This window comes from Xenopus laevis, chromosome 4S, assembly GCF_017654675.1.
Source record: "Xenopus laevis strain J_2021 chromosome 4S, Xenopus_laevis_v10.1, whole genome shotgun sequence".
Taxonomy (NCBI): Eukaryota; Metazoa; Chordata; class Amphibia; order Anura; family Pipidae; genus Xenopus; species Xenopus laevis.
Genome location: NC_054378.1, coordinates 106,617,197 through 106,639,535, shown reverse-complemented (window position 1 = coordinate 106,639,535; position 22,339 = coordinate 106,617,197). Strand labels below are relative to the sequence as shown.

Sequence of the window (22,339 nt, the reverse complement as noted above, 5' to 3'; positions counted from 1 at the left end):
TAAAGAAAATAGAGTTGTTATAATGCCCTACACATGAGCCCAGTGTATAGTTTATGTTCCATATGTTAGGAAATGTAGGGGGGAACCGGGTTACCCAAAAAAAATTTTTACAGACTTTTGCAGGCTATCACTGTAAAAAAAAGGAAAATACTCCAGCATTTTTTGGGACTTAGAAAATTTTTCCACTAAAAATTGAGAAAGATCTATGCACTCCAATGCACTTCGCTTGGTCTGAGTTGGCGAAGGCAAGTCTGGCGAAAGAGGTAACATTCAGTAACGTCCATTCGCCAGAGCGATAATTCGTCTGGCATTAGAGTGAGAAGCAACGCTAGCGTCCATCTCCTTCGCTAGCGAAATGCCGCCTTTGCCCCGTTAGTAAATCCCCAAAGTCCCTGTGGGCGGTAATGCTAGCGAATTGACGCTAGCGTTGGCCACTTTGCCCTTTAGTAAATCTGTCCCAGAATGAGGTTATGTTGAGAAACTCATATATAAAACCATTATAATCCAGGAACAGCCAGCCTAAAGGAATATATATCCCCCTATCCCCCTCCCTCCTAAAAAAACCTTGCTGAGATGATGACTCTTATACCCTCCAGTACTGGAAACTATGTTTTTTTTCTTTTCATCTTATTACATTTTCACTACAATCAGCAAAAATTAGTGCATTCTTTGTTGGTGCGACGTGTGCGTGTAAATGATGTACATCATATAAATTGTTCCTCCACCCAAAAATGATATATATATATTTTTTTTGCCTAATGAAAGAAAATGCCATTCTAAGCAACTTTCCACTAAACATGAATTAAACTTTTTCTGTTGTAAAAAAAAGTACCATGAAAACATTATTGCTATTGAAAGTGGTATCTCTGTTTATATTCTCTGTACTGCAGGTTCTGGCGCCTGAAAAACATTGTTGCAGAAGCAGGTAATTAACAGACATTGTGTCAAGAGTCAGAGCCAGGTACGGAGAAACAAATATCGCTTTCAGTAGCAATTACATCTACAACTACAAATATGTTATGGAATCATTGAAAGTGCTTTATGTAAATGGGAAAGTTGCTTGGAATTATATTTTCTTTCATAAATGGACAATTGTCTTTATATACAGATAACTTTTTTTTACTTTAATACTTTAAGGTATTGGGGTTTTTTTTAATAATATTTTTATTGATTTTTCAGACTTAGTTACAAATTATCCATTTTGGCACATTTTACAAAAGCGAAAGGTTACATAGTATTGCTTCCAATCTTATAAAGACATTAAAAAAGAAAAAAAAATGAACATCTTGGAAGTAACTTCACACCAGTAGGATGTGTTTGCGTGGCTGGTCCTCTATTTATATATATATATATATATATATATATATATATATATATATATATATATATATATATATATATATATATATATATATATATATATATATATATATATAAAAACAAAACAGGGGGGTTGTGGGAGCACTCTAAAGGCTTTAAAGTATATATAAGTATAATAAATGCTATTGCATATGTACCCAAAACAGGGGTTATTTTGTTACAAAGTTATGATCATAAAATTGATAAGCCACCATACCACGTCAAGGTAAACCCCGAATGGCGGTCCCTAACTTGTTTTATATTTTATGTGCATTTTAGCATTACCTGTAATCAATGTCCGTTGAACGCTGTTTTTTCACTAAGGGCTAAATCCTCCCCAGCCAGCAATCAGGCTTTTAAAGGAGAGATATTCCCAAAACAAACGCCCAATTTTAAAAGCATAGGATCACCACTAGTTTAAAGGGGGGGTATGGGGTGCTACAACCACTGAAGCTATGCCACAGCTCCTGGCTAAATATACAATATCAAAACAGGGGGGTTGTGGGAGCACTCTAAAGGCTTTAAAGTATATATAAGTATAATAAATGCTATTGCATATGTACCCAAAACAGGGGTTATTTTGTTACAAAGTTATGATCATAAAATTGATAAGCCACCATACCACGTCAAGGTAAACCCCGAATGGCGGTCCCTAACTTGTTTTATATTTTACCCCCCCTTTAAACTAGTGGTGATCCTATGCTTTTAAAATTGGGCGTTTGTTTTGGGAATATCTCTCCTTTAAAAGCCTGATTGCTGGCTGGGGAGGATTTAGCCCTTAGTGAAAAAACAGCGTTCAACGGACATTGATTACAGGTAATGCTAAAATGCACACAAAATATAAAACAAGTTAGGGACCGCCATTCGGGGTTTACCTTGACGTGGTATGGTGGCTTATCAATTTTATGATCATAACTTTGTAACAAAATAACCCCTATTTGGGTACATATGCAATAGCATTTATTATACTTATATATATACTTTAAAGCCTTTAGAGTGCTCCCACAACCCCCCTGTTTATATATATATATATATATATATATATATATATATATATATATATATATATATATATATAAAGTATCCTATCCTACAGTATATATAGGGATGGACAAATTTTTTCGCCTTGCTGACGCCCATAGACTTGTATGGCGTTGTGCGTCAAAAAACATTTTTGCCAAAACTAAACGGGTCAAATTCCCAAGCCTATATATAAATATATATATCCTGAGTTCCTATAATAATGCTTATGGTAGGGGGACCATAATATTGTGCCGGCGGGTCTTAAATCATGAAAGTGTCAGTATTGAAAGAAAAAAGGGTGGTTATAGGGAAGAAAGGAGAGAGGGAAGGTAGGAAGGGAGTGTTTTGGGTATGGGACCTCTGAACTTAGAGGGGCTGAGGGAAGGGTATGATATTCATGTCTGGGGGGGACTTGTGGTTATTATAGTATTATGGATGTTCAAGGATATAATGGGTATCTGAGTCACATCTATGATCCATATTAAATACTTTAATGATTTTTATGTTCTTTTTTATATACTTTATGGGGGGTTGGCAACAGATGGAAAATAAATCCCTTTTATGGCAATGCAGGAAGGAAGAGGCAAGAGTGCATTGAGAAATAGAGCAGAAATTCAGAGAAAAGTTTACAAGAGAAGCCTGTGTTATCTGCCCATCTATCGAATTATGAGCAATACCCCCCCCCCCAAAATCACTGGAGGAAATGAGATTCCCTCCTCCCTACAGACAGACATAATTCTGCTTTGTGTTGCATTGTGTCACTTCCCTGGAAAGCAGGAGGGATTTTCCATGTTCAAGGCTTCCTAGGAAGAGGTGCTTGTGGGAAAGTGATTGGCTGCAGGGCCCTGGTTGAGCCCGCCCCCAGATTTATCTAAATTTCTTAGAAAGGGCAGAGTTCCAGGGAAGTGCAGGGGGGGAAGCATGCCTGGCTTTGCATGGTTAACCCTGACTACTACCTATAACAAAGCGTGTGCGTACATATGAGCATTCACAAAGGGGCTAATGCTGCCAAACAAGTACAAAAGCAGCTTCACTTCTACCGACCTTCCCTCCCCGAGGCAACTGAATGTGCACAGAACATGAAACCAGGCAAAAATGTAAACCTCTTTCACTCTAGGCTTCTTGGTAACATCTTTTATGTTGTAGACTGTGCACTACACCTATATGTATGGAGCATACACTCTTTTTTTGTACAGTGATATGAAATATGTTGGTGCTTATTATTGTTAATAATAATAATAATAATATACTGTAGGTATAGGACCTATCCAGAATATATGAAACGCGCGGTAAGAGTAATTTGGCTCTCCATACCTGTTTTAGCCTGCCCAAAAAGATCTAAACATTAAATTAACCAACTAGGTACATATTACTACAGGTTGTACTTATATAACATTGTATGTGACAAATAAAAGAATCTATCCAACTATCTATCTATCTAGGATTAATGGATCCATGCAGCTTACTTACCCTCAAGTACAAGGTACTGTTTTATTAATTAACGAGAAAAAGCATATTATTGACTCCATGGGAAATTCTGAGCTTTTTAGAAAATAATTATAGGGATCTGTTATGCCAAAACCCATTATCCAGAAAGCCCCAGATTGCAAAAAGAACATCTCCCACAGACTCCATTTTAATAAAAAAAAAGCACACATTTTAAAAAAATTATTTCCTTTATCTCTGTGAAATCAAAACAGTTCCTTCTACTTGATCACAGTTAAGAAATAGGGAATATTGGTGGTAAAACTATCCTATTGGCTTTAATGTTTAAATATTTTTGTGGTAAAGATCCAAATTACGGAAAGATCCTTTATCTAGTAACCCCCAGTTCCTGAGCATTCTGGATAACAGGTCCCATAGCTGTGCTATAATGCTAACATATTCAGAGCAAAACTTGAGACCCATCAAAATGAAGAATCGTTTGCCGAATTAGTGGATATAGATAAACTGCTATGTTAATTATGGCCTCAGCTAAATGATCTAAACTACGGTACTGAATATTTTCTCTCTGTATTCTACTATACACAGTTTCAACCACATGCAAAAAGTAGCAGCATTTTCTTCAATACTGTATATTTACTGTATATAGCAAGAGCTATTCAAATCCCAGTGAGATTTCTGTCCATTAGAAATGGCAGGATTCTGATAAAGTATATATATATATATAAATGTGTGTGTGTGTGGTATATAGAGATCAGCTAGAGCCGTGGATCATACTAGCCAGTATATATAAATGTACTGACATTATGTATGTGTGTGTTCCCAACACAGACAGCGCGTTCGCCTCTCCCCCGCCCACTCTTTCCTTCTCTCACTTTCTCAGAAAGACTCTGCAGAGAATTTCCTGGTAAATTCTACATGCAGACGAGTACAGAATAGGGTGGAGTGGGGGATGGAATCACAAATTTTTATGTCTGAGATGGAGTTAGGCATAATTCTGCCAGCGGGGGGGGGGGGGGGGTTGCTAAATGTGACTAGTAAAGTAAAGCTTTACCTCGAAAAATAATGGGGGGTGAATTCCAATAATTCACTTGTTGGGAGGGGGGTGATGAGATCAGTCTGAATGTTTTTGTTCTGTTGAATTAGTTTGATGTCTGTTGGGATGAATCGATGATGAAAAAGGAGGGAGATGAAAGGTATGTTAAAGGGGTCATTGTTATGCTTACTGTCTCATGTGGAAATGAGAGAGCACTAAAGAAAAGAGCCATTATTACCCTCGGTAACATGATAAAAGTGCAAGAATTTATGGATTTAAAAGTCAAATACATGAAGAGAAGAATAAGAGTGAGTGAGAGTTGAAGATCAAGAGACAGATGAAGGGATGAGAGTTGACTCTGGAATGGAAACTTGTGATTAAAGTTGGGATAGCAGAGTGGAAAATGAGAAGGGATGAGAGTTGAGCACAGTGGAATAACAGAATGTGAAGCAAGTGATTAAAGCTAGGATAAAAGAGTGGAAGGCCCAGGGATGAAAGATGAATCTGAAATGGAAAGAGATCATGTGATCAAAGTCGTAATGGAACGGAGGAAGATGAGACAGGAATGGCTAACTGATATAGAAGTATGGCGTGAGAAAGCTGAAAGACAAGTTGGAAAATTAGATACAATATGTGAACACAGTGGGATGGAAGGGCAATGGACGGGTAGCGAGTAAGATGGAACAGGAGAGAGTGTGACTTATGTGACATGATAGAAAAGAGGATTTGTGTTGAGTGAGATAAGAGGAACAGATGTGTTGAGCGAGATGACGGAGAACTGGATGTGTGTTGAGTGAGATGGAAAAGGTGCTGAGGGTGTCAATCAAATTGACATAGATGTGCAGTGAGTACATACTGCATAGAAGAGATATGGAAGGCCGAGTGTCAGCTGAGAAGAAAGAGGAAAGGAGTTTGTTTAGCATCAGTGAAGAGTTGAGGGTGTGAGTGGAATGAGTGGCTAAGGAGAAGATTTGAGTCAAGTGGAGGAAATATGAGTTCAATGAAGATTGTTATGTGATCCAAGTAAAGAAAAGTTGAAATCATAGAGGAAAGAATGTAAACAAAGGGAAATAGATAAGAAGAAGATGAGTACAATTAAGTCACAGCAGAAAACAAAGTACAAAATTCAATGGGATGAAATTAGAAGGAGCAAATTTATTGCAATGAGACTGGGGAAGCTGAAAGCAGCAGGACAAGAACATAATAGTTGAGAGAGGTAGGGCAAGAGCCGGCTAGTGAGGAGCAAAAGAGAAGAATTACAGTCAATAAAATAACCCAAACTAACAACTAAATGAAATTTGGCAGAAGAGAAGATAATCGGTATCCTCTCTTTCTACTGAATTCCCAAGTATAATGAAGGGTGAAGTCATTTCTGATAAATAGAAGAAACATGAGAGTATATCTGGTTTGTATTGAACTTGGAGACAGAAGCAGAACTGACTTGTATGGGACAAGAAACAATGTAAGTACCAAGAGATTTTTAACATAAATTGTAGGTCAAGGAAGACTTGATGATGGTGGCTCACAGGACATGGGAACATATATGTGTTAATCATGTTCAGAGAAACTGTTAGGGTGCAATAAAGACAGGATACCAAAATAATTATCAAATCTCCTATTTATTTTCATTCAGCAGCATTGCATTTGTAATGGTAGTATCCCATAAAGTGCCATGGCTTCTACAGCAGCCTTGTCATCTGGTTGTTGGGAAACTGAAATTGTGTTTTTGCAATGACCCCTTTGCATCCAGAGAGGCCCGAGAGGCAGAGCAGTGTGTATGTGCAAAACTGGGCTCTGCCGCACAGGAAAAGTGTAGCAGAACTCTTCATTATGGTTCTCCTTGTATATTTAATGAACCCCCATTTCCTTAGGCAGCACACAGTGCTGTGGATTACCAGTATTAGAAGTGAGGCGCATTGCTATGGTTATGTACATTACAACAGGGGGCATCTTTTGCAGTGGGGCTGTTGGTTATTCTGGAACTCCTTCCTTTGTGTTAGTGTCTCTAGGTTTACCCTCTGGGCAAATATAAACAAATATAAAAAGTCTGGGAGTAGGAATTTAAATAAATATTGTGTACATACAGTCATGGGCATCAGATACCTCTGGATCTCTCAGAGTTTGAATGGGTATCTCTGCAGGTACTCCACCATCCTTTTGGGCAGTGGCAGTTCCATTAATTCTGCATTTGGTGCAAGGCTCCGGTTTATCTGCAGTCGGCACAAGTGTTGTAGGCTGGGGCACTGTGCACCACGGGGAAGAGGGTGCAAAAGCTTTAGGTGAACAGCAGCAGGTTCTTTGGGTGATGGTGGCACAGGGGTTGACTGGCAGGGAGTTTCTTTGTTAACATCGGAGTGGCAAAAGGACAAATAGTATTGTACCAAGCTGACGACATCTGGGAAGGAGAGAATACGTGGCTTGGACAGGCAGTTGGAGTCCAGTCGAAAAAGGCCATCAGAGTACTCGATGCGGACATTGGTAGGACCTCTGTTAGTCCGGACTGACAATGTGAAGAGGTAACTGGGGTGAGTGCTGTCCCTTACCAGGAAAAAACCTTCTGGCATCTTCTGAAGTTGCTGTTTGGCTTCTGTGGCTGTAATGGAGCCCCAATACCAGCCTGAATGGAGGCAAAAAGTATAGAGGCACTTTAGATGTTGTTGCACTACAACTCCCACAAGCAGCCAAAGAAAGGGGGAGTGTCTGCTACCTATCAGCGTATATACAGTAAATAAATAAATAAATATATATATATTTATATATATATATATATATATATATATATATATATATATATATATATATATATATATATATATATATATATATATAATTACAATAATATTTATTAAAAAGCCGTATATTGTGATGTGTATCCCAATCACTATGGGGCACATTTACTAAGCTCGAGTGAAGGATTCGAATGAGAAAAACTTTGGATTTCGAAGTATTTTTTTGGGTACTCCCACCATCGAATAGGCTACTACGACCTTCGACTTCGATTCGAACAATTCGAAGTAAAAATTGTATGACTATTTGACCATTTGATAGTCGAAGTACTGTCTCTTTAAAAAATACTTTGACTACATACTTCGGCAGTTTAAACCTACCGAGGTACAATGTTAGCCTATGGGACCTTCCCCATCACTTTTCTAAGCTTTTTTTGATCAAAGAAAAATCCTTCGATCGATCGAACGAACGATTTTTACTCGATTTAAATTCGAGGGTCGAATTCGAGGGTTTATTAACGCTCGATATTCAACCCTTAGTAAATGTGCCCCTATGTGTTCTAAAGGGAATCAAAGTGTTAATAAACCTATATAAATATTTTAAATTAAAAATTCCCCTACATATAACACCCAAGTAAAGTACCCATATAGTAAATCATGTATCGCACCGGTCCCAAAACGATTTCATTTACCCATAGTTGTATAAATACTATTCAATTTAAATAAACACTAAAGTGCTACCCACCAGCAACCTTATGGTTACATGATTACGCAGCAAAGTAATCTGATTCTGAATTCTCTATTAAGCAGTTTCTTGGTAATGTGGGCCCCAGGGGGCAGTGGTATGGGACTGTCCTAACTTGGCACTGTTTGTGCTTGGGTCACAAAAAGAGCTAGGTCACAGTGTTTTTCCATTTCCTATGCATCCTGTGCCTAAGCCACTGTTCTACATTGGCACAGTATGTGTTCACCAACAAAGGAACATTAGGTCACTGGGATGACCCTGTAAATGGGAAGCTTATGAAAACTGCATAGAACGGTGGTGAAATCTTGAGGACATGAATCTTGAGGACATGAATTGTACGTTTACATGAACCCTCCCCTACACAGGGCTTTGATTTACCAACTTGCATTAATAGAGCTGTGTTTATCACTTCCTTTTAACCCTTTTGAATTTTTTGGAGAGTGAAAATAAGATTTAAGGGGGTCTCACCGGATTCCCGCAGGTAGCAGAAAGTCCTTGCAATACACAGCAGATCTGCTTCGGGGTCTCGACTGCGACTTTGGGGTGGTGAGTCAGTAACATTGTCTCCTGTGCTTGTGGGTACCGCCACTGGGTTTGGAGCAGGTCTAGTGCAGGCTGGAGAGTTCAAAGGGTGCATGACTTGATCAGCAGAAAATCCAGGTGCCCCTATGCACGGTCTGCTGACCCTTTGCTCGGCCAACAGGCTCTGGGTACTGAGAAGAGAAAAAGAGAGGCAATGAGTCTCTAAAGAAGCGGAAAAGAGTACAGTATAAAGCCTGGGAAAAGGTTTACAGATGGGGAATGAGGATGACTAAACAATAACAATTACACAGTGGGAAGGATGCAGGTTAAAGGTGAGATGAGATGTGTATGGACAGAATGTTTATATAATGAAATAAAAACCACAGTATGATATGGGACCAAGCATCGGCTGAGGTGGGCACCCTTGTGGATTCTAAGGGCTGAAGTGTTTGGCATCCCTTAGATCTTAGAGTCCTCTACACCAATATAATGTTCTTAAATAATAACTCTGCAAACCGGGACACAAGAACAGAGGAATACAAGTCGCGGGAAGCTCTCAGCAGAGAGAAGACTGGATAACAGGAGGGCTGCGGGTTTGATACTGACACTCAAGTTGTCCAATACTCAAAGGGTGCACAATATATGTGGGAGGTTAAGGAATGTGTTTACAAGATCAGAGAATGGGAGCTATAGGCAAGGAAATCATATAATATGAAAGGTGGGGTGTTGGGGGGTATTACCCTGCGAACTAGAGAGATTCAGCATAAATGCCAGCATACGTCCCAACTAATGTGCAATAAGGCCACATAGTGCTGCCACAACCTGGGTATTTTCCTTTAAAGCCAAGATCTATAAAGACACCTGTTACTCAAATCACTTCTCCAGCCATCAGTATTTGCCCACTGCATATATATATATATATATATATATATATATATATATATATATATATATATATATATATATATATATATATATATATATATATATATATAGTCACCTTCTTATATCACCTTCTATGCAACTAAATAACTGAGTCAGGATAAATCTTTGGCAGCCCTGCCATCATTCCAACGGCAAATAACATCTGCCCAGAATGAAGATCCACAGTAAACAAGCCATATAGGCAGAAACGGCAACAGACACCTTAGTGCCCAAACATACACCCAGCCCTCACTGAGAACCATACAAACACCCAGACAAGACAAAGACAAGACTAAAGGCTTCAATCTTTTAATCACTTCTGATAATAAGAACCAAATATTACATTATTATTATATAAATCTGCCTTGTCGGTGCAGAATTTTACTGTAGGAAAACTTCATGGGGTGTGACGAAACGTGATTTTATTTTCTGTATTTCTCTTTGGGAATATATAAATAAATATATATGTACTGTATAATACACACACACACACACACACACATATATACCTGTATATATATAAATATATAACCAATATTATAAAAACAAACAGTCAAGGCGCTTATAAGAAATTAAAGTGAATATCTTACTAAGTAAGAGCGATTAATGGGACGGCATGAAACGCGTGAAGGTAATGAGAAAGCACTGTGTTATATATTTATACAGAAAGCATAGAATATGTTTTATTGGTTATAATTGCATCTATCTCTATATGCAAGCAATCCTAGATATCACTTATATATATTTTTCCTGCTTTGATCAGTGGCTAGCATGGTACCAGATTCTGCTACTATAAGACAGAAAGACAGACACAGATGTACTGGTCTCTTACCCTCGCACACAAAGGATCATATCCGTCCAAGAGGATCGAAAAGGCATCGGTCTCCCCTAGAGACAGAGCTCCGACGATGACAGCAGTAACTCAGTGGCCAGTGAGGGCTAAATCTGTGCAATATTCCCTTTGTGTCTGCTCCTGCGGACTCCCAGTTTATGTGTCACATATACAGAATTCCTTGTTAGGAGTCTCTTAAAGGATGACTGTCTGTCTGCCTGCAGCCTGCTGTCAGGATACTAATGGCATGTGTCTCTGTATTATATCTATATATAGTGGTGCTGGGTGTGAGCCAGCCTGCTGCTGCCTGAATAGAACAGCACAGAAGAGCTGATACATTTCCAGGAACTTTCCAGGAAAACTGGGCTGGGCCTTCTCAACCAGCCAATAGGAAGGGGCAGGGGGAAGTCTTGCTCAGCCTCTGACCACAAACAGGGGCGGAGTTTCACTGCCTCTTTCAATTTTTTTTTTCTTTTTTGGCTCAGTGCAATTCTGAGAATGAGGATGAAGCTGTGAGAGGCTGTGTCTGCTCATCTGGGACAGCAATGGAACTCCATTAGAATATTAGTGTTAGATTAAAGTAGACTTCAAGCTAAAGGAAAATCAGATATTATTATAAAGAAAATACTTTAAGATGATGATTATTATTATTCTTTATGTTACACTGCTTTACATTATTATACATCAGTACCTGCTGCAGTAGAGCTTACAATCTAAGGCCCCTGTCATGTATCATACATAGTAACATAGTAAGTAAGGTTGAAAAAAGACACACGTCCATCAAGTTCAAGCTTTGAACTCTATTCTAACCTGCCTAACTGCCAGTTGATCCAGAGGAAAGCAAAAAAAATCCCATATGAAGCCTCTCCAATTTGCCTAATAGGAGGGAAAAATTACTTCCAGACTCCAAAATGGCAATGGGACCAGTCCCTGGATCAACTTGTACTATGAGCTATTTCCCATAACCCTGTATTCCCTCACTTGCTAAAAAGCCATCCAACCCCTTCTTAAAGCTATCTAATGTATCAGCCTGTACCACTGATTCAGGGAGAGAATTCCACATCTTCACAGCTCTCACTGTAAAAAACCCCTTCCGAATATTTAGGCAGAACCTCTTTTCTTCTAATTGGAATGGGTGACCTCGTGTCAGCAGGAAAGACCTACTAGTAAATAAAGCATTAGAGAGATTATTATATGATCCCCTTATATATTTATACATAGTTATCATATCTCCCCTTAAGCGCCTCTTCTCCAGCGTGAACATCCACAATTTGGCCAGTCTTTCCTCATAGCTAAGATTTTGCATACCTTTTACCAGCTTAGTTGCCGGTTCTCTTAACTGCTTAATGTGTAGCCAGGACATGGGGATGGACATCAGGTCCCCCATTCTGATGCACAAACAAGATTCTGAGATGATACAAGGCTTTTCTTAATAACAGTGTCCACAAAATGGCTCCTGCCTACTTGCTATAATTATGAGTTCCCAGACTGAAGGAAACAAGATTAAAATAACATAAAATAGGATTTGGAATATATTCTATATTTTCAAGTGACCTGGTAATCCTGCCACAAGCTGATCAGTCAGATACCATGGAAGATCACCCAGTGTATACAGCATTGCATTTAGGTCCAGTACTAGACCTAAGCTCATCCTCTCTCACCTACAGCCAGGAAAGAGAGATGCAGGTGGCCGGGAGGCTCTGGCTCAGGCAGTGGACGGGTGGGGGGGGGGTGGTTGGGAATTGCAGTGCACTGGGCCCCTCCAACCATTTTTTGTTAATTCTAGTAAAGCCACTGGGTGAGATTTTTAATTTTTTTTTAAATAAATACGGCCCTCAGTATATGGCAAAGTTTTGGTGCAGATGGATGCTGGGTGCTGGTTAAATAAACATGTAGCCCAAATACATCCTGGTGCACACAAAGTTCACCCTGTATTTGCATGAAGTGAAGTACAAATGCACAGAACAGTCTTTATATGTATTGTATATATATATGTATATATGTATATATATATATATATATATATATATATATATATATATCAGAGTCTGCCATATTGGTTGCCTCAACTAAAGCTGTATAGAAAATTAGCCGAACAACACAAGCTGGTGTAGCGGGGATCACCCCTGCAAGTTTATTTAGTCAAGTGATGTAACATCACTTGACTAAATAAACTTGCAGGGGTGATCCCCGCTACACCAGCTTGTGTTGTTCGGCTAATTTTCTATATAGATACGATTGGGAGAGGCGCCGACCCCTCCAGCCAACACCTGGCATCGACTATCAGGAGAGACTCTGGGGAAATTAGGTAATATATTCGCTCAACTAAAGCTGGCCATAGACGCAAAGATCTAATCGTAAGAATCAAGGATTTTTACGATTTTCGGACCATGTGTGTGTGGATAGTCCTGTCATTTTTTCGTACGGTGGAGATCGGTCGTTTGGTCGATCGGACAGGTAAAAAGATTTCTGTTGTCTGCTGATAATATCTCTGCTTGTATTGCCGATCGTATGAATTTCAGTGGGAGACTGTCACTAGCTTTGTCTATCGTACGATTGCTGTCAGGGGCAGAACATCGGCTGTTTTTATTTGGTCGGACTGGTAAGACTTTGATCTGAATGGTTAGTGGCAGGTCGGGAGATGGGGAAGTCCGATCGTACGTTGATTCGTACGATCGGATCTTTGCGTCTGTGGCCAGCTTTAGGCAAACCAGAAAAATTTCAACTAGAGTAGGGTGATGGTGCATTTTACACATTGACATGGGCTACTACATACCTCCCAACATTTTGGAAATAAAAAGAGGGGCAAAAAAGTTGGCGTGCATAGCGTGGCAAATTTCTTTTGCCCACTCCCCTTTTTTTGTGGCCACACCCTCTAATTACCATGTTAATTTTAAAAAATTTGCCAGGTTATGAAAGTTTGAACATTTTTCTGTGTTTTTTTTTTCCAGTTTATTACAGTTTTGCTAATGAAGGTGAATTGCCCTTTAAGCTGTGAGTCCAACTTCTCCCAAGGGACCTGTTATTTTATATTGTTACAATTACTTATTTGCTTATCTCAAAATTGTTACAAAAGTATTTTATCTGCAGCTGTGGCTGTTCTGGGCTCTCTGCCAAAAGCCAATTAAGTTAGAAACTTTGCTTCTTTTTCTGGCTGTTCAGTGCAGAGAAAATCTGGAATTTCCAGTACAAACGTGGGACTGCGGGTTGAGCTGTCAAAAGAGGGACTGTCCCTCCGAAAACGGGACAGTTGGGAGGCATGTACTGTTAAAGGAAAAGATAAGGGTGCAGGTGCCAGAAACTGGTATAGATATAGTCACTGAGGGTTACAGTTGGCAGTTTTTTGACTATGACAATACTAATGCAGAATCTGAGCTCAAGGGGCAAATAAACAACCCAGTCACATTAAAGTAAATCCAAAGGATTCCTGTTATTCTCTGAATTCCAATTACTGCTAATCTCTGCATAGAATGGAATCCACATCAACGTAACACATGATAACATTAGAATCTTTCCATCATTAATACGCTCTCTGCAAATCAGTTATGGGACCGGTTCCACCATTCAGCTGTGTACTAATAATTCAGCGCCCCAGCCAAGTCACTAAACTATTTGGTTAATGAGTACCGGGAACTTCAAGGGATTAAACTTAATTCAGAGAAATAGACAGAGATTAAAGTGAAAGCATTTTTGGTTCTAGTAATTATCTGACTTGTTGCTCTCAACCTAACTTTACAGCGGTCAAACATGGGGTAACACTGACCCCTTTTGCTGGTGCAGCATTGACCCACGGCACAAACCTCAGCAGGATACTCTTGCAGCCATACACGTGTATAGTCACCTTTCATTGTTCTGTTAATATGGGCAAGCCAGGACCATCATCAGGGGGTACAAGGGGTAGTGCAGTCGGGGGCCTCATGGAAGAGGGGGGCCCAAGAGATGTAAAAGTGTGACCGTTTGGCATGATGTTCGATGGCTAGAGTGGGTTAAGGGGACCATCATCAACCATGTTCTTTTTGCTAGGGTCCTCAGCAATTTAAAGGAACAGTAACAACAAAAAATAAAGTTTTTTAAAGTAATGAAAATATAATGTCCTGTTGTGCTGCATTTGTAAAACTAGTTTGTTTGCTTCAGAAACTCTACAATAATAGCTGTTCTGTGTAGCCATGGGGGCAGCCAATCAAAGCTGAAAAAGAAGAAAAGGCACGGGATACACAGCAGATAACAGATAAGCTCTGTAGTATACAATGGGATTCTTCAGAACTTATCTGTTATCTGCTGTGTATCCTGTGCTTGAATGAATGCCGCTATGGATACACAGTAACTTGTTTGTATAAACTATTCTAATGTTTCTGAAGCAAACACACCAGTTTTACTTAGGGTTGCACCGAATCCACTATTTTGGATTCGGCCGAACCCACGAATCCTTAGTGAAAGATTCGGCCGAATACCGAACCGAAGCCGAACGCTAATTTGCATATGCAAATTAGGGGTGGGAAGGGGTAAATATTTTTTACTTCCTTGTTTTGTGACAAAAAGTCACATGATTTCCCTTCCCATCCCTAATTTGCATATGCAAGTTAGGATTCGGATTTGGTTCGGCCGGGCAGAAGGATTCGGCCGAATCCGAATCCTGCTGAAAAAGGCCAAATCCCAAACCGAATCCTGGATTCGGTGCATCCCTAGTTTTACCAGAGCAGGGCAACAGTACTTATATTGTCATTCCTTTAAAATTCTTTCGTTTTTTGGCTTTACTGTTCCTTTAAACCCATACCCCAGGGACAAGGGCTCTGTTAACTTAGTAGTATGGGTCTCTATGATTCCTAATGGTGGCCAGCAGCCTGAAAGTTTATTGCAAGAAGTAACTTAATAATTTACTAAAATAAAGGTTGGTATTGTAGGATATAGCAAAGTTCTGTTGTTCTGGGGAAAAAAAATTACATTCTTAAGAAAAGGAAAGTAAATACATTAGACACCTCTAAGTTTTTCCCCAGGCATATCCGCCTTTAAAAAAAAAAAGCACCGGCCTGGTGACAAAATGAACATGGTGCAACATCCACTTCCTTTCTCTTGAATTAAAAAAGTTCACTTAGAGATCCTAGTTCCTCTATAACAGGCTGTTCAGACCACGCTGGTCTAAGACCCTATCTGAAACAGACCCGCTGTTTATTTATATCAGATTGACTGTGATAATAAAGCTTAGCCAGGCAAAGTAAACAAGTACAAAAGTTTCAAAATATGTTTTTATGAAAACTGGATATATTTAGTCACAGAAAACCACCCTTATTAAACAGGCAACATATTTTTTAGGGATGCTGGAACCCATTTAACTCACAGTGATTGGTCCAAAATACTTATAGAGATTTATAAGAGTATGTATACTTGGCTTACTGTTTTAGTCTGGCAAATTCCAAGGAATATGACAGACACCTTTTCGACTGTTATTTGTATTGGATTTTTATAATGTAGAGTTTGTCCCCCAGTAGTATTATGAAGGTTGGTGGAAAATCTATGTTTACTGCCCAAAGAACATGCCGTGATTTTAAATAGCTTAAGAGAAACACAGGGCAGCACAGGGGAAAAATGCCTGTTCATTGACTCACTAGTTTTATTCACATCTGTTTTCAATGTATCCCAAATGTATGAAAAAAAATCTCAGCAGGGCAGGTAAATATAGCACAAACGCGTGGCAGGCAGTGGCCTCTGTCATCTATTATACTTGCCCTGCAATGTCTGCGACTACAATTAGAATAGGAAGTTGTATCACCAGTCAGGAGTAAGAGGGGGGAAAGGGAACAGAAAAGTAAAAGATAATATAGAAAATATTGGTTCATGTTGAATTAATCTCAAAAAAGAACATTTTATTTTGAAATGTTATTTTCTCTAAAGACCAAATACAAATAGTCTCTGGTGCAAGCTCTGTAAGCCAGAGTTGTGCATTTATTTCCGCCTCTTGTCTTAATGGGCTGTATGATTGTGTCCTCGGGAATCTTGTTAGATGTTGTTAACAGCTCAGCTTTTTTATTACCTGGATGCGGAGAGGAATTGCGCAGAATAATGAGACTTGCTAATAATGTTCAGCCGTCGAATCACTGAGAGTGGCACATGGTGCCAAAAGCAGAACCCACGTTTAAAGGGTGATAAACACTTTTTAGCAGTTTGTGAGCTATTGATGATATCTTCTTTACCAGGCATGTCCAGCTGAAGGACTGGACATGAATATGTGAATATGTGTTTGCCACCCAACTTTTTCAAGGGCTTTTCTTGACATGGTGTCAGACTGGCCATTCAGGATACCAAAACTCCCCGAGCATCAAGTTGTCAGTAGGACCTCCATCTTACCCAGCCCTGTGACCTTGTATGTCTATGTCTTTGAAGAAGTGGGCAAAACAGAGGGATGATGATGTGTGTAAAGAGAATAGACTGGGAGAATATAAAGGCTGAGCAAGTAGAAAAAGAAAAATAGTGTCTACAGTGGACCTATGCACTTTTTTGGTGTTTTTTTTTTCACCCCAATCTGACTTGACACCAACCTTACAAAATACATTGTGATTTGGCTCCTAAACAAGTACAATAGTGAATTATTGTCCCTTTACATGGAAAAAGTTGGCAAGCACTGTTTGAGTGTTACCAAGCTTTGCCCTGGCTGCTGTAGCTAGGCAGTGTTGTATTTAGATCTGGTGCCACCCTAGGAACCAGACCTAACTAAGCCCCCCCCCCAGTTTGCAGAAGTGATGTCCTGAGCATGGATAAGTGTGAAGTCAAGAGTAGCATTGCATCTTCCTGGAATCCCTGGCTTGACCCCTTGCCACCTAACTCCGCCACCAGATTTATGCAGGTAGGCTCTGTCGGTTGGGAAAGTTTTTTATTTTTCTAAAAATAAATAAATGAATTACTTATTATAGGCACCCAAGGGCCCGGTAAGGGAACACTGGATGTAACTGGCTAGTTTGCTGGTTTGGCATTTTACATATGATCTGCAAGAATCCCTTGGAAAACAATTGCCTGCAGCATTCTCTGGCAGGTATCTCTAATTCCCTCATTGGTTTGGATGCTGAGTAACTCTTGCCAGAGGAGCACACATTGAGTATTTAGTATATTGAATCTAGAGATAGGATGTACAATGTCTGGGTGTGGCACTGGTAGAGGCTATATTGTACACTATATTGTAAAAGGTATGTTGACATCCCTTTCTAGTTATTGGAATTGGCTAAATAAGCCACATCCATTTTTGCTAACACAGGTGCTACTATATCATTCAATGGCATTTTTGCCAATTCCATGCTACTTTTTGCTGTTTAAGCAGGATATTGCCCCCATGCAGAGAGTAAGGTCCATACAGAATGGTTTTATCAGATGTGAGTGCACATAGCTCTGATCTCAACGGAACATCTGTGGGAGGAATTGGAACACCAGCCCTGATCACCCCAGCTTCAGTGTCCAAGAAGCAAATCCCTTAATACAAACAATATTAAGCTTTGGAATGAGATGCAGGTGTCCAGTTCTCTCATACTTTTGGCTACATAGTGTAGAGGTATAGGGATTCCAACAATCACACACAATGCACAGAATTCAGTGTAAGAGGTAGTTATCTGTTCCAGAACCCCATCATCTGCTAGATTCATTAGCAATTAAACCCCTTAAAGGAGTATATGAGGAAGAAGCATTAGTGCAGCAGTAACAGGTTCTTCCAACAAAGATTTTTCCACAACATTAAGATTTCAAGGGATATCTGAGGAATATAGAAAAATACCATTTATACTCCCACCTCAAAGCTGACCTAAAATACAGAACCTGTGGTTCAAACAGATGGAATTCAAAGTTAACATAAAACACACAGATTAACATACATATTATTTATCGCTGTAGGGCAGTCAGGGCCGGATTTACATTTCAGGTGCCCCTAGGCCTGCTGTTGTTCGTTGCCCCATCACCTCCCTTTTATTCAATAAAATTTTCATCAATGGGGACTGGCGTACTGGAAATTTTAAAAACTATCGTATCTCCTGCTTCTCCCCAGTGTTTCTGAACAAATGTGGGTGTGGTTGGGCAGCATGCCGTCCCCTAAAATCCTGCCACCCTAGGCCCGGGCCTTGGTGGCCTCTCCACAAATCCGGGCCTGAGGGCAGTGGTTTCCCCCAGGTAAGGTAAGAGTCTTGTGGTTGTGCATCCATGTAGACATTGACTGCTAATTTTCTCTCATCAGTAGACATTTGGCCTGTATTTTGGCCCAAAACAATGTCTTCCCTATACTATATGCCTTATACTATATATGATTAGGTAACTGGGCAAATGGACAATCCCATCACCAAAGAACCTCACTGGGTCAAGAATGAAGTCTGAGTTTTATGGATCTGCGCAGGCTCCTCACTGGATTGGATCATTTGCCCAGGGCTGTCAGCCCAGTCTGGTCCATCACTTTGAGAAAGCAAATCAGGCAAATATTAATTGCTTTAGTTTCTGGATACCTGGCAAAATGAACAGATATTTTGCTTAAAAAACATTAAGCACATCTCAGCAGAATGCAGATGAGGAGAATCCTGCATAATATACTGTACTGTTATTTATTTTACTTATATATGTCTGTGTCTAGCTGAGAAAGAAACCCCTATATGTTATAAAAGGCACAAAGTTTGCACAGGTCCCATAACTAGTGATGGACGAATAATTTCAGCAGGCACGAATTTGCTGCGAATTATTGCGTTTTGCCGCACGTCATAAATTTGTCGTGCATCAAAATTATTCGGACGCCAATTTACTTTAATTTACTTTTGGGACAAAACAGTTGCGAGTATAAAAATTGTCGCTCGCAACAAAATTGTAGTGCATCAAAATTATTTTGACGCCCATTGACTTCAATGCATTTGGTAAACTTGGAAATTTTTCGGCAAAGAGAAACAGCACAGATTTGCCCATCACCACCCATAACCCATATCAACCGATACAAGGCTTGCTTTTAAACAGGTGACCAATAAATGCTACCAGCTGATTGATTGTTTTTGGCGACTAGACCTTTAGAAAACTTTTGCACCTTTTATTACACAATCCCTTGTTTAAAAAAGGACAAACCTATCCTTTGTTTCTATGTACAAGAAACATTTACAGCAAACAATAATAGTTCATGTTGCTCCAGATTTGTCTCCATACATAACATTTTATGAAAGGTGAAAAATAAACACAGAATATGAACTAAATGACTCATAAACAAATACTTTATCTCAATCTTAATAACCTTAGCCATCTGACATTCCTGTCTCTGCAAGATATATCCAATATCATAAGAGGCATGTTTGTTCTCCAGCTCCCATCCTGTTTCTGATTGCCCTGGAGCCTCCAACGTGTCTTATCTAACATTCACAGGTTCATAATGAGTTCGAAAATTCATGGGTTCATAGAAAACACAAAGGAATGCAGAATACAGACTCTTTCTTTAGACTGATTTATTAGGTGCTCTACCGAGCCAATCATCTCGAGCCAATATGTAAGACCCGCATCTATTCTCATGTAAAGAGCTCAGAGGCCATGGCTTCATTCACACAATGATGCTGGATAAATTTATTATGGCCTATATACTGTTCACCAAAACTGAAAACCGTATTTCATAGAGTAATAAGATATTGTCATCTTTAAAGGGCGTCACCATCCTTGGTTTCCAGACCTGTGACACACTGTTTATAACAGGCATTGATTCAAGATATATTTTGGCATATAAATGTATTTATTTTGCATGACCCCAAACAAACCCACATCCCTTAACACAATATTCTGGGAGTACAGGCATGGAGAGAGAGCTCAAGAGAAAGTTGTGGAAGAAAGGGAAAGAACATTAGGGGTTGTGGGATCAGGGCCATCATAAGGGGTAGTACTGCTGTCAGGGTCCCATGTCTTAGAGGGGATCTCGAGCTCATCCCTACACAGGCCAAAGAAGCAGTGGTACTTTTTGGAGGGGAGTTTTGGTGGATCACAGATGAGTTTTGGCACATTTGGAGAGTGACCAAGTTGGATCATAGGGCATGGGCATGCATGTAAGGTTTTTTTTTTAATTGGGGTCTCATTTTATTATTGGCAGCACCCACCACCTAGGAGGCCTAGGCAACCTGTGGGATAATAATTGGGCCCCCTAGGGGAAGGATCCTGCTAACTTAGTAGTATGGGGCCCCATGATTAGGCCCAGATTTGTCCTGCCCATGATTAAAGATGGCAGCCCTGGGTGGGATATAAGAAGAGCAGAAAGGATGGGATTAGGGAAGAGCGAAAGAAAACTGCAGGAAGAAGAGGGCAGTGAAGGTAGGAAAAGCATATAAAAATAAAAAGGAAACCAAGAAAAAACATAGGAAATGAAACAGAAGAGGTAAGATATAGGGGTAGATTTATCAAAAAGTGAAGTTAGAGGTCGCCACAGTCCTCTAGAATGAAATTCCTCCACTCTCCATTCATTTCTATGGGATTTTTTAAAGAGTATTTATCAATGGGTGAAATTAAAAGTTCATAAATACACCTTTCAAAATCCCATAGAAATTAATGGAAAGTAGCCAAATTTCACTCTAGAGGACTGTGGCACTCTCTTACTTCACTTTTTGATAAATGTACCCCACAGGGAGAGCAAAGATGAAAGAAGAGGAAGAACAGAAGTAAGGAAAGGGTTGAATAGAGGACATGGAAGGTGCCTAGCTTAGTGCATGCAAAGGACAGCTCAAAGGTCACATTGCTGTGAATCCAGGAACCAAAGAATGCAAGCGTGTGATTGCCCCACATTACATAACATAACCTACACGTATATACATTCTCCAGCTATTTCCCAATATGCTGTCCAGCCTGTCAGTGGCATTTCCTTTTCCCCAACCATTGCTCAACCATTTTACATTATTGTCCCACTCAGTGAGCCAGTGCTGATAGTCAGTAAAAGCTATCATTTTCCAGACATGCTATTGTTTAGTGCCGAATCGGCCCTGCCGATAATATTGGCCTTTAGTTGTTTTTCTTTAGTAACACACATTTCTCTTTATAGCTCTTGCACTTTTTTTCCCCTGTAAAGAAGTAGAAATTATTTAATCAAGTATTTAATAACTTCAAAAATGTATCTATAACTGCTTGTATATATATTTGTGTAATTTCTAGAGCATATACTGTATTTATATTATCTCTAAGAATTACACAAATGGAGCATATAGGAATCTCAGAACTCCAGCAGGTAAATAAAAGACAAAATGTTCTGCATGCTATTTGTTGTTCTCATCCGTTATATTTGGACTGCAAGGGATACGGCTGCTTCTAAATAGGCATGTTGCAACATATGCCTTAAAATAACAGGTGAGTAGGGCATACCGTACTACAATAGGAAAATTGAGAAAATAGTGGAGTATTAAAGGACAAGGAAAGTCTAAAATAGAATAAGGCTAGAAATGCTGTATTTTGTATACTAAACATAAACATGAACTTACTGCACAACAAAGCCTAATCAAACAACTGATTTATGCTTTCAAAGTTGGCCACCGGGGGTCACCATCTTGTAACTTTGTTAAACATCTTGGCCTGACCCTGACCCTGCACATGCTCAGTGTGGTCTGGGCTGCTTAGGGATCGTCATAAACAAAGCTGCTTGAGTTCTGCATGGCTGTTAAGTAAGGCAGGGGCTCCCCCTGCTGTTCATAAGTATGATTGTTTCCCTGCTCAACATTAGGGACCATCTGACAATTCCTATCCACAGCAGTAAATGAAGGGAGAATTTC

General features: G+C 39.6%; 1 protein-coding gene across 1 annotated transcript; it reads right to left on the bottom strand.

Moving 5' to 3' along the window:
* Positions 1-6,461: 6,461 nt before the first annotated feature.
* cish.S (cytokine inducible SH2 containing protein S homeolog) lies at positions 6,462-10,915 on the bottom strand. Its single transcript, XM_018261318.2, has 3 exons — positions 10,611-10,915; positions 8,801-9,045; positions 6,462-7,478 (listed from the first exon to the last, which is right to left on the bottom strand). The coding sequence occupies exons 1-3, from the start codon at positions 10,655-10,657 to the stop codon at positions 6,976-6,978; spliced, it is 795 nt and encodes a 264-aa protein (XP_018116807.1). The 5' UTR covers positions 10,658-10,915; the 3' UTR covers positions 6,462-6,975.
* Positions 10,916-22,339: the final 11,424 nt, after the last annotated feature.